General features: G+C 32.4%; 2 protein-coding genes across 2 annotated transcripts in view; one reads left to right on the top strand and one right to left on the bottom strand.

The window, feature by feature from the left end:
* Positions 1-13,576, bottom strand: part of LOC139517536 (arylacetamide deacetylase-like) — a 572,982-nt gene that overhangs the window by 297,207 nt on the left and 262,199 nt on the right. The gene's annotated exons all lie outside the window — the stretch shown is intronic.
* On the top strand, positions 1,175-12,118 carry LOC139517521 (retinal homeobox protein Rx1-like). The gene is made up of 4 exons (XM_071308689.1): positions 1,175-1,371; positions 6,720-7,179; positions 7,571-7,616; positions 10,357-12,118. Exons 1-4 carry the CDS (start codon positions 1,299-1,301, stop codon positions 10,846-10,848), a joined length of 1,071 nt encoding a protein of 356 aa, XP_071164790.1. The 5' UTR covers positions 1,175-1,298; the 3' UTR covers positions 10,849-12,118.

The raw sequence follows: 13,576 nt of genomic DNA, 5'->3' as shown, positions 1-13,576 counted from the left end.
CAACCGACGTCCCGGGACAACTGACAAAACAAAACTCTTGACTATATCAACCGACGTCCTGGGACAACTGACAAAACAAAACTCTCGACTATATCAACCGACGTCCCGGGACAACTGACAAAACAAAACTCTCGACTATATCAACCGATGTCCCGGGACAACTGATAAAAAAAACTCTCGACTATATCAACCGACGTCCCGGGACAACTGACAAAACAAAACTCTCGACTATATCAACCGACGTCCCGGGACAACTGACAATACAAAACTCTCGACTATATCAACCGACGTCCCGGGACAACTGACAAAACAAAACTCTCGACTATATCAACCGACGTCCCGAGACAACTGACAAAACAAAGCTCTCGACTATATCAACCGACGTCCCGGGACAACTGACAAAACAAAACTCTCGACTATATCAACCGACGTCCCGGGACAACTGACAAAACAAAACTCTCGACTATATCAACCGACGTCCCGGGACAACTGACAAAACAAAACTCTCGATTATATCAACCGACGTCCCGGGACAACTGACAAAACAAAACTCTCGACTATATCTACCGACGTCCCGGGACAACTGACAAAACAAAACTCTCGACTATATCAACCGACGTCCCGGGACAACTGACAAAACAAAACTCTCGATTATATCAACCGACGTCCCGGGACAACTGACAAAACAAAACTCTCGGCTATATCAACCGACGTCCCGGGACAACTGACAAACCAAAACTCTCGACTATATCAACCGACGTCCCGGGAAAATGTAAGGATTTGACAAATATAAAAATAAATAGCAAGTTATTTACATTACAACTTTACACAAACAATCAGAAAAGTCTTAACAGTTTATCCATCCCGATATAGGATTTACTTGCCTAGCTGTAGATTCTTTTAATTTAATTTTATTAAATAATTTTATTCCGGTGAATGCCGCAATCCGTTTAATGTATACATCTGCGTATAACAGTGGTAATAAAAATGTAATGAATTTTTGCAGCAGCCAACGAAAGGGGCGTGTCTTTGATGAGAATACACGTGGATGTATAACACTTTCATTATTATCAATCAGAATTATTGGTAGAAATAAAAATCGTTATGTACTTCAACAATGTTAATTGACAAATTATCACGATACAAATAGATTTTATTTTCATTTCATAATAATGACAGATATTTAATCCGCTAGCATAATGTTATGCGTCGTATTTATTTAAAACTCTAGAAGCGAGCGTATTTTGTTAAACTTTCCTTAGTTTAAAAGTACTCAAAATCATTTTAAATACTTGAAAATGGATTTGTGCATAAAAAGAAGATCCTATGATATCGACAGCTTAATTGGTTCAGAAACAGAGAAAAAAGAAGGTGAGTAATTTATTATTTTAAATATTTTCATCAGAACTAAATTCGGTGTAGTGTCAGAGAAGATACTCGAACATCACAGATGCTTATTTATTTATACGATTTTCTTTTGAATTTGATAGTGTGCTTCAAAAACAGAAGAATATACGTGTGATTTTGTCTCGATCCATTTAATCACTTTATGTCTCTATTTTACATTTGTATTTAAAATTTATACTATGTTAATTTATTTGTATATGTCTCTGTACCATTGTACTTTGGTTTATGAGAATAAAGATATATATCCATTGCCTTAATTAACCGAAAAATATAGATTCAGATTCGATGTTTTATTAAAGTCACACCACTGGTAATACATGTAAAACAATCATCATAATATATAAATTATAAAAACAATAATTTCATAAGTTAAAATACAAGTGCAATTCTATTAAGAATTATGAGAGACTATAAAAATTAAAAAAAATAATTATTTATATAAAACATATATATTAAAGTTATTTGAAAATTCGCTGTAACTTCCGACATTAAACCGTCAATGAAATTTGTCTCGTCCTTCCATCTCTAGTCCTCACAAAAAATATTAGGATCACATCACGCATTTCATTAAGCCATTCAAAATTTCTAATTTTGAGTTTAAATAAGCTGCGGCAAGTGGATACTAAATAACAAAATATACTCTAAGCATAAAATTTAATAAGCCATCTTTAAAGACTATTATGATATACCTTTTTTAATCATTCATTTTAATTTTTTTAATCGTTGTATAATTTAACATTTATGATAACTGCCTACTCACAAATGTTTAATAATATTATAGGGCATCAAAAATGTTATACACAAATTTCGTAGTGTCTGGCTAGTTTCCCCCCGTTTTTTTCATTTTCATTTTATGTCTGGCAACATTTTTTTAAATGGCAATTTAAGGCTTTACTCGAACGTGATTTTTTCAATTTTAACAACCTTTGGTTTTTGGGATAGGTTTTGGTTTTGAAAAATTTTGTAACAATCAGAATACATGTTTCATAGAATCGAGGAAAATACGTAAGTGGGCATCCTTTCGTTTTTGAAGGAATTTTGTTTACATTTAGAAGACGTATCTACTACCAGAGATGAAGTCCATAAAACATTTGTGAAATATATACCTTAAATCTAAGTTAGTTCAATTAAAGAGAACTTGAAGAAAGAATACTTGAAAAAAAGTTATTCTCAGACAATAAAGGGTAAAATATTTGAAAATTAAATATCATAAATATTCAAACCACCAATGCATTTTTCCATTTTAATGAAATAGCAGTCATTTTAATTATGTTCCGTTCCCTGACTTGGTTCCAGTGCATCTGCTAGCGTATCATCTGCTTTGTTGTCAGCACTTTGACGATGATCGTTCAAGGGAACATATTTTAGCTGATATTCTAAATTCTTGATCCAAAACTCGGACAACGAATTTCATAGGAACTTCGAAGTGTATATACTTTTTGCCTTTTAGGGTAACTCGGAATGATTCATCAAGAGACGCTATTCTAATATGATAGCTTACATGTACATTTTTTATAAAAATTATGGTACATGTACTAAAAAACACTATGTACGGTAAAATTATATTACATTTCCTCTCGTTTTGTTTTCCATTTTTTAAAGAAGTCAAACGTCTTATACATGTATGGTGTGTATATTAAATTAGTGCACTATTAATTCATTATATATATAGGACCTTTTTGAAAATTAATTATCAGTATAGTGCGCTATTTATCAAAATTTAATTATTGTAGCGCATTGAAAAAAAAATAGCCGACAAAGAACTAAAGCGATTTGCCACCACCGACATCTTTTAAATGTAAAACACCGTATATAAACGCATTTCTTACGGTAAATAGCACTTTATTTTCCCATTACTGAAAATTGCATATTTAAATACTACGCATCGCGTCGACATTTTCGGATCTGATATATAATATATGATGGCAACGATGGAGTACATGAACCAAACAACGTAAAAGTTTTTATATATTCCGTCAGTAAATATGTTTGTTATGCCCCATTTATGGGCATTATGTTTTCTGGTCTGTGTGTCCGTTCGTCCATACGATCGTCCGTCAATTCTCTCGTTCGTTCGTCCGTTTGTCCCTCTTCAGGTTAAAGTTTTCAAGTTGGTCAAGGTAGTTTTTGATGAAGTTAAAGTTCAATCAACTTGAAACTTAGTACACATGTTTCCTATGATATGATCTTTCTAATTTTAATGCCAAATTTGAGTTTTAACCCCAATTTTCAGGGTCCAATGAACATAGAAATTGATAGTGCCATTGGGGCATCCGTGTACTATGGATACATTCTTGTTTCTTCTTCATTTTTATGTATTTTGTGGCTTTGAACCGGAGAAAACAAACGACATTTGATAGGGAAACGGAAAACCCTAGTCAATTAAGATTAGAGCCGAGTGTACCCGCACGAGCGAGTTTCGAAATCAAAACATCAGTGTTGACTGGCTAGTGATTACTGTAGAAGAACTAATTAGACCACTTGACCACCGAGGTCCCTCTCCCCGGTTTTTGAAGCCGGATCATTGTATTTGTTCGACGCCTTATTCATATTCTTTTTTTTCGTTTGTTTCCGCCTGTTCGTCCACCAATGAAACGTCCCTTGATTCAATCTTCAGTTTAGGTATAAAACCACTAATTCATAGCTCTGTTGCTTTCAATGTTATTTTCTGCAATTTCAAACATTGACGGTTTATGTCTTTAGTTCAAGTAAATTGACAGTTATTTCATGTCAAAACTATACCTTATCCTGACTTGTGTTGAAAAATTCAACATAACGCGGCTTTAATTGCATTATAGAGCGTATACTTGTTCTCGGAAGTTTGATAGTACAAAAACAGGTACTTCTGATCTGAACGACCGGGCAAATGTGCCTTCTAATTTAAATTTTGCATACTTCTTTCCTTTTCTAAAGAATGGTCCAACAAGGGTTCTGCAGTGATACCAAGTCCCCAAGCTTTCATTTGATACCAAAACTACCCAAAAATTCCACCTATTGGCAAAGATACAGCTATGCGTAGGAAAAACTTTGTTTAAAATATGTACTACTTTCTTGTATGTTCTTTCCGGTCGGTCCTGCATTAGTGGTTCTATACCTTTATCTTGTGGATACATTGAATATGCACCTTTTATTATATCATTAATGTCAAGAACGTTTTGAGTTTCACGTTCCCATATATTTTGTCCTTCTAACTTAATGACTATATTCAGAAAAAAAATCCGAAGTAAATATGCCAATTGCTAACCCAAACGCTTTATTTCCTTTAATGTTTGATTTTACCATTGTAACAGTTCTGACATTGTCCAGTCGAACACAGAATTGCTCAGACTGTTTTTTATGAGAAAGACTTTAATACCAATTAACAATAGTTTCTTTATAGAAAAACTATCATATTGAAAAATAAAATTTCAAATTTGAATCAGATTTATTGACAATCAATATCCAAATAATTGAAAAAATAAATTCATCACAAATTGTTATGTTTTATGTCAATTCATTGTATTTGCTGACACATAGTACTTTCTCAAAATCTATATATTTGACAAATTAATCTAATTGTTTAATTGGTATTATGACACATTACGAGAACTCGCACTTCAATACAAGGCTCAAAAAGTATAAATCTTAATTGTACAGCAAATATTTACAATTTTGTTAGTAAATAAAAACGCGATGAGAAATATGGTAAACTTGCTATGAACATCGATGAATTTATTGATTGAAAAATAATGTAATTATTAAAACATATTTTTGAGTGATTGTTGAAAATTTCAACCCATTAGTGTTTGAAATTAAAATAGAATATTAATTGTAATTTAGCAGGGATATATGCTATAATTTAATACCATTTTCTTTTAAGTGTGCATTTATAAATCATGAAGTGTTTCGTCCCTAAATTACACGATAGATTCGCACTCATAAAATGTTTCAAAACATTATATAATTTGTGTAATTTAGCAAGTAATGTTAATTATTTATAAAATTTTAATTAACCACTTTCACAGAGATTTTTTAAAACGAATTAAACTAATGCAATGAACGTAAAAAAGACACAAAATATATTTCATCTTAAATCTCAAAGGTATTTGAAAAAATGAAATTAACTGAAATGAAAAAGGGAATAATAAAGTTGTTATAATATATAATACTTTATCTCTCCAATTAGAACTACTGAAATTAATTGCATGTTTTTCTGTCATTGTAAAATTAATTAATTAAAAAAGACAATTTTCCGCACTGTTAGATTCTAAGAGAATTAGGAATATCAATATAATAAACTGTAAGAGTTATGTCTCTTCAACGTGGATTTAATTGCATCAGGTGGGTTAATCCACTTGTGATGTTTATCGCCACTTTCAGCACGATTTGCTATTTTAGGGCTGAAAGTGGCGTTAAACCTCAACAGTGGATTAACCCACTTTACGACGAGGGAGGAAAGCAGCCGAGTGCCCGGAGAGAACCACCGACCTTAATATCACTTATATGAAAATGCATTTCTGGTTAAGCGCCATTTTCTGTAATAAAGGGTAAACACAATTATAGAGAGACATATAGCTAAACCATAAGGACAAGAAAACTAATTAAAACAGTTAAATTGTTCATTTTCATTATTAGGTAGTCTTTGGATTGTTTAATATGATAGTACCATAGACGTATTTGATGCGACGGTACTATTTATGTCTTTGTAAGTCCCCAATTCAAACAGTTAAATTGTTCTTTATCATTATTAGGATTGTTTAATATGGTAGTACCAGAGACCTAATTTGATGCAATGGTACTATTTATGTCTTTGTAAATCCCCAATTCAAACAGATAAATTGTTCATTTTCATTATTAGGTAGTCTTTGGATTGTTTAATATGATAGTACCATAGACGTATTTGATGCGACGGTACTATTTATGTCTTTGTAAATCACTATGAAAATATTTTACAAATTTTTAACGTCTTCTTCAGCTAAAATGTGTGATTAAAGATTATAAGTTCAGGTTTTATAAGTTGATTTCATGAAGTTTCAAATAAACACGATAGGAATATAAAAGAAAGGTGATTCTTTGTCATATAACGAAAAGCAACTCAACGACACGCGGGTTTATTGTTAACACCGTTGCAAATAATATAAAACATGTGATGGTGTTTTACATGTAATGTGTTTTGCTACTACAAGCACAAAAATCAGAAAAAAAGGAAACCCAATCCACACCCAAGCCCTCCCCCCGAAAAACACAAACAAAGACAAAAAATAACATATAAAATTAAAGCAAGAATTTAAAAAAATGCCCCATAATGATATTTTACGTTTCTTGAATTATAGATATTAATCAACTGGGTGTTGACAGAGTCGTGACATCGACACCAGATTCCAACCATTCAGAAAACATTTCTTTACTATCATCAGAAACTATATGCCGCTATGGATCTCCTGACCAACCGAATCAGAATCAATCCAAAAGAACAGTAAAAGAAGAAACCTCCCATGAAACAGTTTCTCTATTTCACAGAATTGACAATTTTCATGATAACAGTGCGTATTCTAGTGACATTTCACATGTTAACGAACCCTTTACTTTCGGTGAGGGCTGTGACAGAGACATAGGAGAAAGATTCAGTGACAGAGACATAGGAGAGAGATTCAGTGACCGGTATGACGATAGGGATATGGATGAATATGGGAAAAGGAAACAGAGACGATACCGAACTACCTTCACAAGTTTCCAACTGGAAGAGCTTGAGAGAGCTTTTCAAAAAACTCACTACCCAGATGTTTTTATGAGGTAATTTCGTTAATTTTGATTTTAAAATCTCAGTATACGGCAGATGTTTTTTAAAATATGTATCAATTTTCAAAAACCACTTTTAGAGTATACAACAATTTCGTTTTATATATACGAATGAATATTGGACAAACTAATAAAATTCAACTAAATGTTTAGATAAAAAAAAATCTGAGTTTTTATTGTTACAAGATATAAAAACGTATAAGCACGGTAGGTTGGCTTTCCATTTGTAAAATCTGGAACATAGATATACGGTTCCAAAGTAAAACAGACAAAGACCGCGGTTAATTGTTTTCCAACTTACCATTTTGATTGGTATTTGGTACATGGCGTGTTTGAGGTATCAAAAACTTTTTAAAATTATGTAACAATACCTGTTTATTTTTAGGGAAGAACTGGCGATGAGGATAGATTTGACTGAGGCTAGAGTTCAGGTAATTGAATTATTCATTAGATCCAGATAAACTGCAAGTGGATCGATAGTTAGTTGTTGTTTGCTTTACGCCACATTAGTACAAAAAGGCTATATTGCGGCGAAACTGCCAGTGGATGCTTCTCTAATACAAGACATTTTTTTTTGGCATCCCAAATCAGGAAGATAGGAATGTTGAATATGTAGACTATATATATATATATATTTGATATTAAAACAAACTATATTATTATGTGTACATTTAACAAGAAGACATGTCGGGATATTTGTCAGATAAATTGTTTGTTTTTCGGAAATCATTGCAATTTACAAAATATTATTTACCTAAAAATATTTGTCCAAATGATTTAAGTTATTGAATAACATATAACTTGATGATGCGTTTATTTAATTGCGGGTATCAAGTTGTGGCTACCATTTTTTTTTATTTTAAAAATATATAAAGTTTGTTTGCAAATTATTAGTAAAATATGATTTGTAAGCTTTTTATTGACTGTAATGGTTAAAAAAACACTTGATTTGGTTTATTTAATATGGGTTCCGCTAAAGTTTGAAGTCCTTTTTATTGATTATTCTAATTAGAAATAGTTAACATCCTCGATCATTACTTAGACACCTTCCACTCGGGGAACCATCCAAGTCTTGTATTACTAATACCATGGAAGTAATATTTAGAAGGAATAACAACGACTAATTAGCATGTATTTATAGCATGCTGAGCTCTGTACTAAAGTCATACGATTTCATCCAATTATAGTCTCAGCGGTAAGACCCCTTTGGTTACTATCTGCGTTACCGCGGTTGTAAAATTGCATCTGGACTTTCTTATCAGTCACGTGGTTTTATCGAGTCCGGTAATTTTAAAGTACCTGTGTGAAATCCAAGGTTTATTAATAAGAAGGTGGCGCTGTATCATATAAAACCTCTGCCTTCAGATGAAGTCGTATGATGTAAAAAACTTGAAAAACGGACGAGAATTGTTCAAACTACAGCAGTTTAACATGGAAAATTGTATTTGATTTAGCATATTTTTGCTTTTTACCTTTTGTTTTAAACTGTTCTAAAAGTATTTTCCGGTTAAAAGCGGATCCCGAGTTAAACAGATAAATACCGTTGAATCGATCAGGTTTCACATGATGTTTAACAAAATAGTGTAGGCAAATGTAGGCATAGATTTTTTTACTGTTGAAATGTGCAAAATTAATCGAGATTGAATAAAAGAATATTTACTTTCAAGTATTCTAAATTTATGTATATGTCATAAATGTCATTGATTGCATTATTGAAACTGGACAACTAAAATGGGGATAATATTTTCGTAAATATATATTATTGTGGAAAGCTTGTATTTAATAACAAGCTATACAGCAAAAATTATAACAAACCGACGAAATGGGCTTGAATCTATCTGTCTTACGGTAAATTCATTTTTACACAAATTAGTTTATGTATGAAGACCTTAAATTGAAGGATAGAACCGTTTAGAATTGTGAATATTTTAATTGACTATAAATACACGAAGGATTTAGATTTTTCGTATTAAATAAAGGGGGTTCAAACGTATTTTTTTTTACAATCATCTTCTTAACTTACCGTGAAATGTTTTCTTAACTGTCTGTAAATATTAAAATTGAAATGACACAATCTTGTTCTCCAATTTTCTATGTGATAGCTGTCGGTTTAAACTATTATGATCAAACTAACCAAAAATAGGCAAAAATTGGACTAAAATAAAAATTGAACGAATGACTCTTTCGGCAGCGTACATCAACGGAATGTAACGAATGAACTATTCGGGTTACTTCGCACGTATAAACGACAAAAACTTGTCTGTTCGTAGTTCTCCGTGAACACGAAAATGACCGATAAGTGTCAGTGATTTGATCGATCACATGCGGAGAATCAACTTCCATGCCAGATATTGAACCAATTAACAAGTTATTGAAAGATGGGCGGTAACGCAGATGAAACCTTTGAAGTGACGACGTTGTTATTCCTTCTAAATATTACTTCCATGCTAATACCTACACAAAAGAGTTTAAAATTGAGAATGAATTCTACTTCTTATGATCTCGAATATATTAGAGCGTAGCGTGTTCTTGAAGAAATATCAATTGAAAATTGAATCGAACGATACATAAATAAGAGGTAGTTAATGCACACCTTTTCTGTGCATTATCCAGATTATAGCACAGTATAAGAACAAAGATTTTACCCTTGTCATGTGTTCAGTGTTTACATCACGGCATTGTATATGATAGACTTCAAAGTTTTACATGTACTGACCGGAGAGACTAGTGGGTGTTTTAAATCATTTCAGAAAATTTGAACCAAATATGCAAGCAGTAAAACTTAAAAGCTATATTTTGTGTATTGTATACATTACCATGCTTCATAATTAATAAAGTACTGTACAATAATCGGTTTGAAATAGTAAAGAAATAGATTTTTTTTACGGATGGGTCTTCGGTGTGCGACAGGTGTACTATGCCAAGCAGTTTATATCTTTGATGACATTTCAAATAAGAATATTGTTTTAACCACTAAATTGGGATGAAGAAGGATTTTTTTCGTGTTTTATGGGGTTTATCATCCTCTCGTTATACATATTTGAAATAACAATATAATTAAAATTAAGAATAATATTTTTTTTTGCTGCATACGTGTTTTTATTTTTGGCTAAACATAAACACAAATTTCAAAGAATTACATTAATGTTTATTTTTATTGTTTCATTGTAGGTTTGGTTTCAAAATAGACGGGCCAAATGGAGAAAGAAGGAAAAAGTTGGCCCACATGGCCACCCATTTAACAATTTTGGAAGTTTTCCCTCCACCTCATTGCAGTTTGCTTCTCGAGGACTGATGGTTCCTCCTCCTCCATCACAATCGTACACCGAGATTTTACTCAAAGCTTACGAAAATCACCTGCATCAAGCAAGACAGGATAGACTAGTTCCACATTTTAATGGTGTTTACAATCCAAGCGCAATATTAACACCTACTCTTTACAATGCGTCGGTTCCACTTTTCTCAAAACCCCTGACAACAGTGCCATCTATGTCATTTCAAAACTTATTGGCTCAAATGACAACAAAGAGAACAAACATGGAGCCCGTCTCCAATCCAAAACCAGACAAAATTGTTCCTGAGATAGACCAATGTACTTCAAGCATCGTTGAGCTCCGGAAACGTGCGAAAGTGCATGAAGACAGAATCTGTACCGACGTTTAAAATGTGTTTACAAATAATAGTGTTTTAACAGGAAAATCTACCTGAGGACTAGGAGCCGATTATAATTCTAAACTTGACACTGTCGATTTTTTTCTCCCGTATTTTTTTAACGATCAAATTATGTGCAAACATCAGAAAGTGCTGATATATATATAGTACTATATACTTTTTCCTGTTCATGTTGTAGAAAATAATTTTAGATTTTCAATGATTTAAAATAATCTTTTGATTGTCTGTGCTTTCCAGTATTATTTTTGTTAGTGCAATCGTGTTTTATGGAACTTTATGAATGCTTTATATATAACAGTAATTAAGAGTTACATTTTAGTGTGACTTAATACCCATCAAATCGAATTTGAAACCATAACACAAATTGCAACAATGAAACCTTTTATAAAATCCATGAAGTGATGCAGCGTATATATCATTTTTTGTAAGCACCCGTGGATAATTATCTCGGTTGTCTGAAAAACCTTCAGTGCTGACTGAAATTCTAATACAATAATTAAAGACTTGAAAATTCTCTAACATTTCCCGGAAAAAATCACTTTAATCTACTCTAACACGGCGCAGACATCCGCCAACCCAGTAAGAAATATTTGAAAGTTTTGAAAATTTGTTGATTCTTGCAATCTGCAGTTTGAATTTGTGTTTTAAAATCGACAAAATGCGTTGACTAGTATTTGCTGCTGACCTACACGATTTACTTGCAAGTAATATAGAATATACTTTGAACAGCAATTTAGGCAAAAAAAGACCGCAAATCCTTGTCTCAATTTCCTTAAATGTAACCGCAGTGACGTCAGAAGAGATTTATATTACAACTTTATTAATGCAATGTCCGAAAGTAATATGAACTTTAAAGTTGTACAATTAACAATTTATCAGTATTTTATTCCTTGAATCTCGGAAATTACTTGTAAACAGTTATCCATAATTGATATCATGTTGGCATGTAGACGTTGATAATTGCCCGCGAAGCATCATAGCTAATGAAGTTCTGAAGTTGACTAATTGAGAAGAAAATTGAAATTGTCATAAGTAGTTGCAGTTACAAATTTTACAAGCAAAAGTGGATAATTCAATAATCATTAGGCTAATTCCCTACTTTATCTAATGATTTAATGGTGGCAGACGACATCACCATATCACCTGCACCTTTTCTTTCCCGTTACCGCCATAGGTTATATTGCTGCCAAAGACTATCTGTCTTGATGCTAGCATTGAAGTGCTGTATTTATTTTAAAGTAGAATAAATCTCTGGAAAAGATCAGTTGTTTTCTTCTTAATTTACTTGATAAGATTCGTTAAATTCACAATTAATTTCTGGAATAATTGATCTTGTATTTAGTAATGTTTGTTATAAGATCAAAATATTAGGAATTACTAAGCCAATATCAATCGGTTTAAAAATTAGCTGTTACAAAAAAAGACAAAAAAGAACAAATCTGGAGCTCAATGAACATTTTCTTCATATGTTACGGTTTTAACAAAGGATTTTCAGAATAAAACATATAAAAAATGAAATAAAGAATGGACATTGTATATATTCGTATGTGTCATCTTTTTTTAAAATTTCTAAATGCTAGTCAACCGTATACATTCAAACATAAATGATCAATAAATATTAAGTTGGATCATCAGACCTTTACTATTCTCTTATTCGATTGCTTTTACCAGCGTTCAACGCATTTATCTTCGGAGGCACCATTCACAAGTTAACAGAAGCAGTAAACACTCAGAACTATTCTCGTTTGAATTGTTTTACATCGTCATTTTGGGGCCTTTTATACTATAGCTAACTATGCGGTATAGGCTTTGCTCATTGTTAAAGGCCGTACAGTGACCTATAGTTGTTAATTTGGGTCATCTAGGTCTCTTGTGGAGAGTTGTCTAATTGGCAATCATACCATATCTTCTTTTTGATATGATGTTTTTTTTTCTAGTACGACATCTTGTTGTGAACCTTGAACTCCTCATCGGAACTGCGGAAGATATTTACCAATGATTCAATTAAAATATCAAAAACTATCTACAATAAAGCCATTTATAGTGGATTCGTTATTTATATTGGTCGGATACACAAATCGGAACCACAAAACAAGACCACAAACGAAATATGAACTTTCAGATACGTATATCGGAGCAAATAAGAAAACAGCAAAATCCTGCACCCTCGAAAAATACTCAAACCACGAAAATGGATACCAGCGAGAATAAATGAATTCACAGTATAGTAAATTGTTTTATAGAAAAAAGCGGATAACTTGGTCTTTACTATTAGATGCTAATGGCCTGTAGTCGATAGTTTAAAGAGGTTAATACACATATAATCATTTTCCCCAGGCCAGTATATTTTACTTTTTTTACATCGAGATGACAGTGAGGTCATTCCGATGTATACATCTACATTCTACATTGATCTATCAAACTTGACCAATACTCAACGCCTCCGGTGGGCGCAAGAAAAAGAGTAATTGTGTAAGATAACCAAAGAATATACAAGCGAGTATAAAGTATATGACAGAAAAATAAATAAAATAATAATAAAGCAACATATTAAAAAGGGTGAATCCCATTTGCTTTTCGTTCATCTGGCCTGAACCAATCCGGCTTCCGTGGCGAAACCAGGGAAATAATCCCCGCCGGCACAGCTCCAGTCCAACATTTGACTTACTTGGCAAAAGGGGGACTGCACAGATTAGGTAGAAAGTGTTGAAAGCTCCCT

Source organism: Mytilus edulis, chromosome 3 (assembly GCF_963676685.1).
Source record: "Mytilus edulis chromosome 3, xbMytEdul2.2, whole genome shotgun sequence".
In the NCBI taxonomy this organism is placed as follows: domain Eukaryota; kingdom Metazoa; phylum Mollusca; class Bivalvia; order Mytilida; family Mytilidae; genus Mytilus; species Mytilus edulis.
The sequence above is the reverse complement of the archived record's forward strand: the minus strand, read 5'-3'. Positions and strand labels throughout refer to the sequence as shown.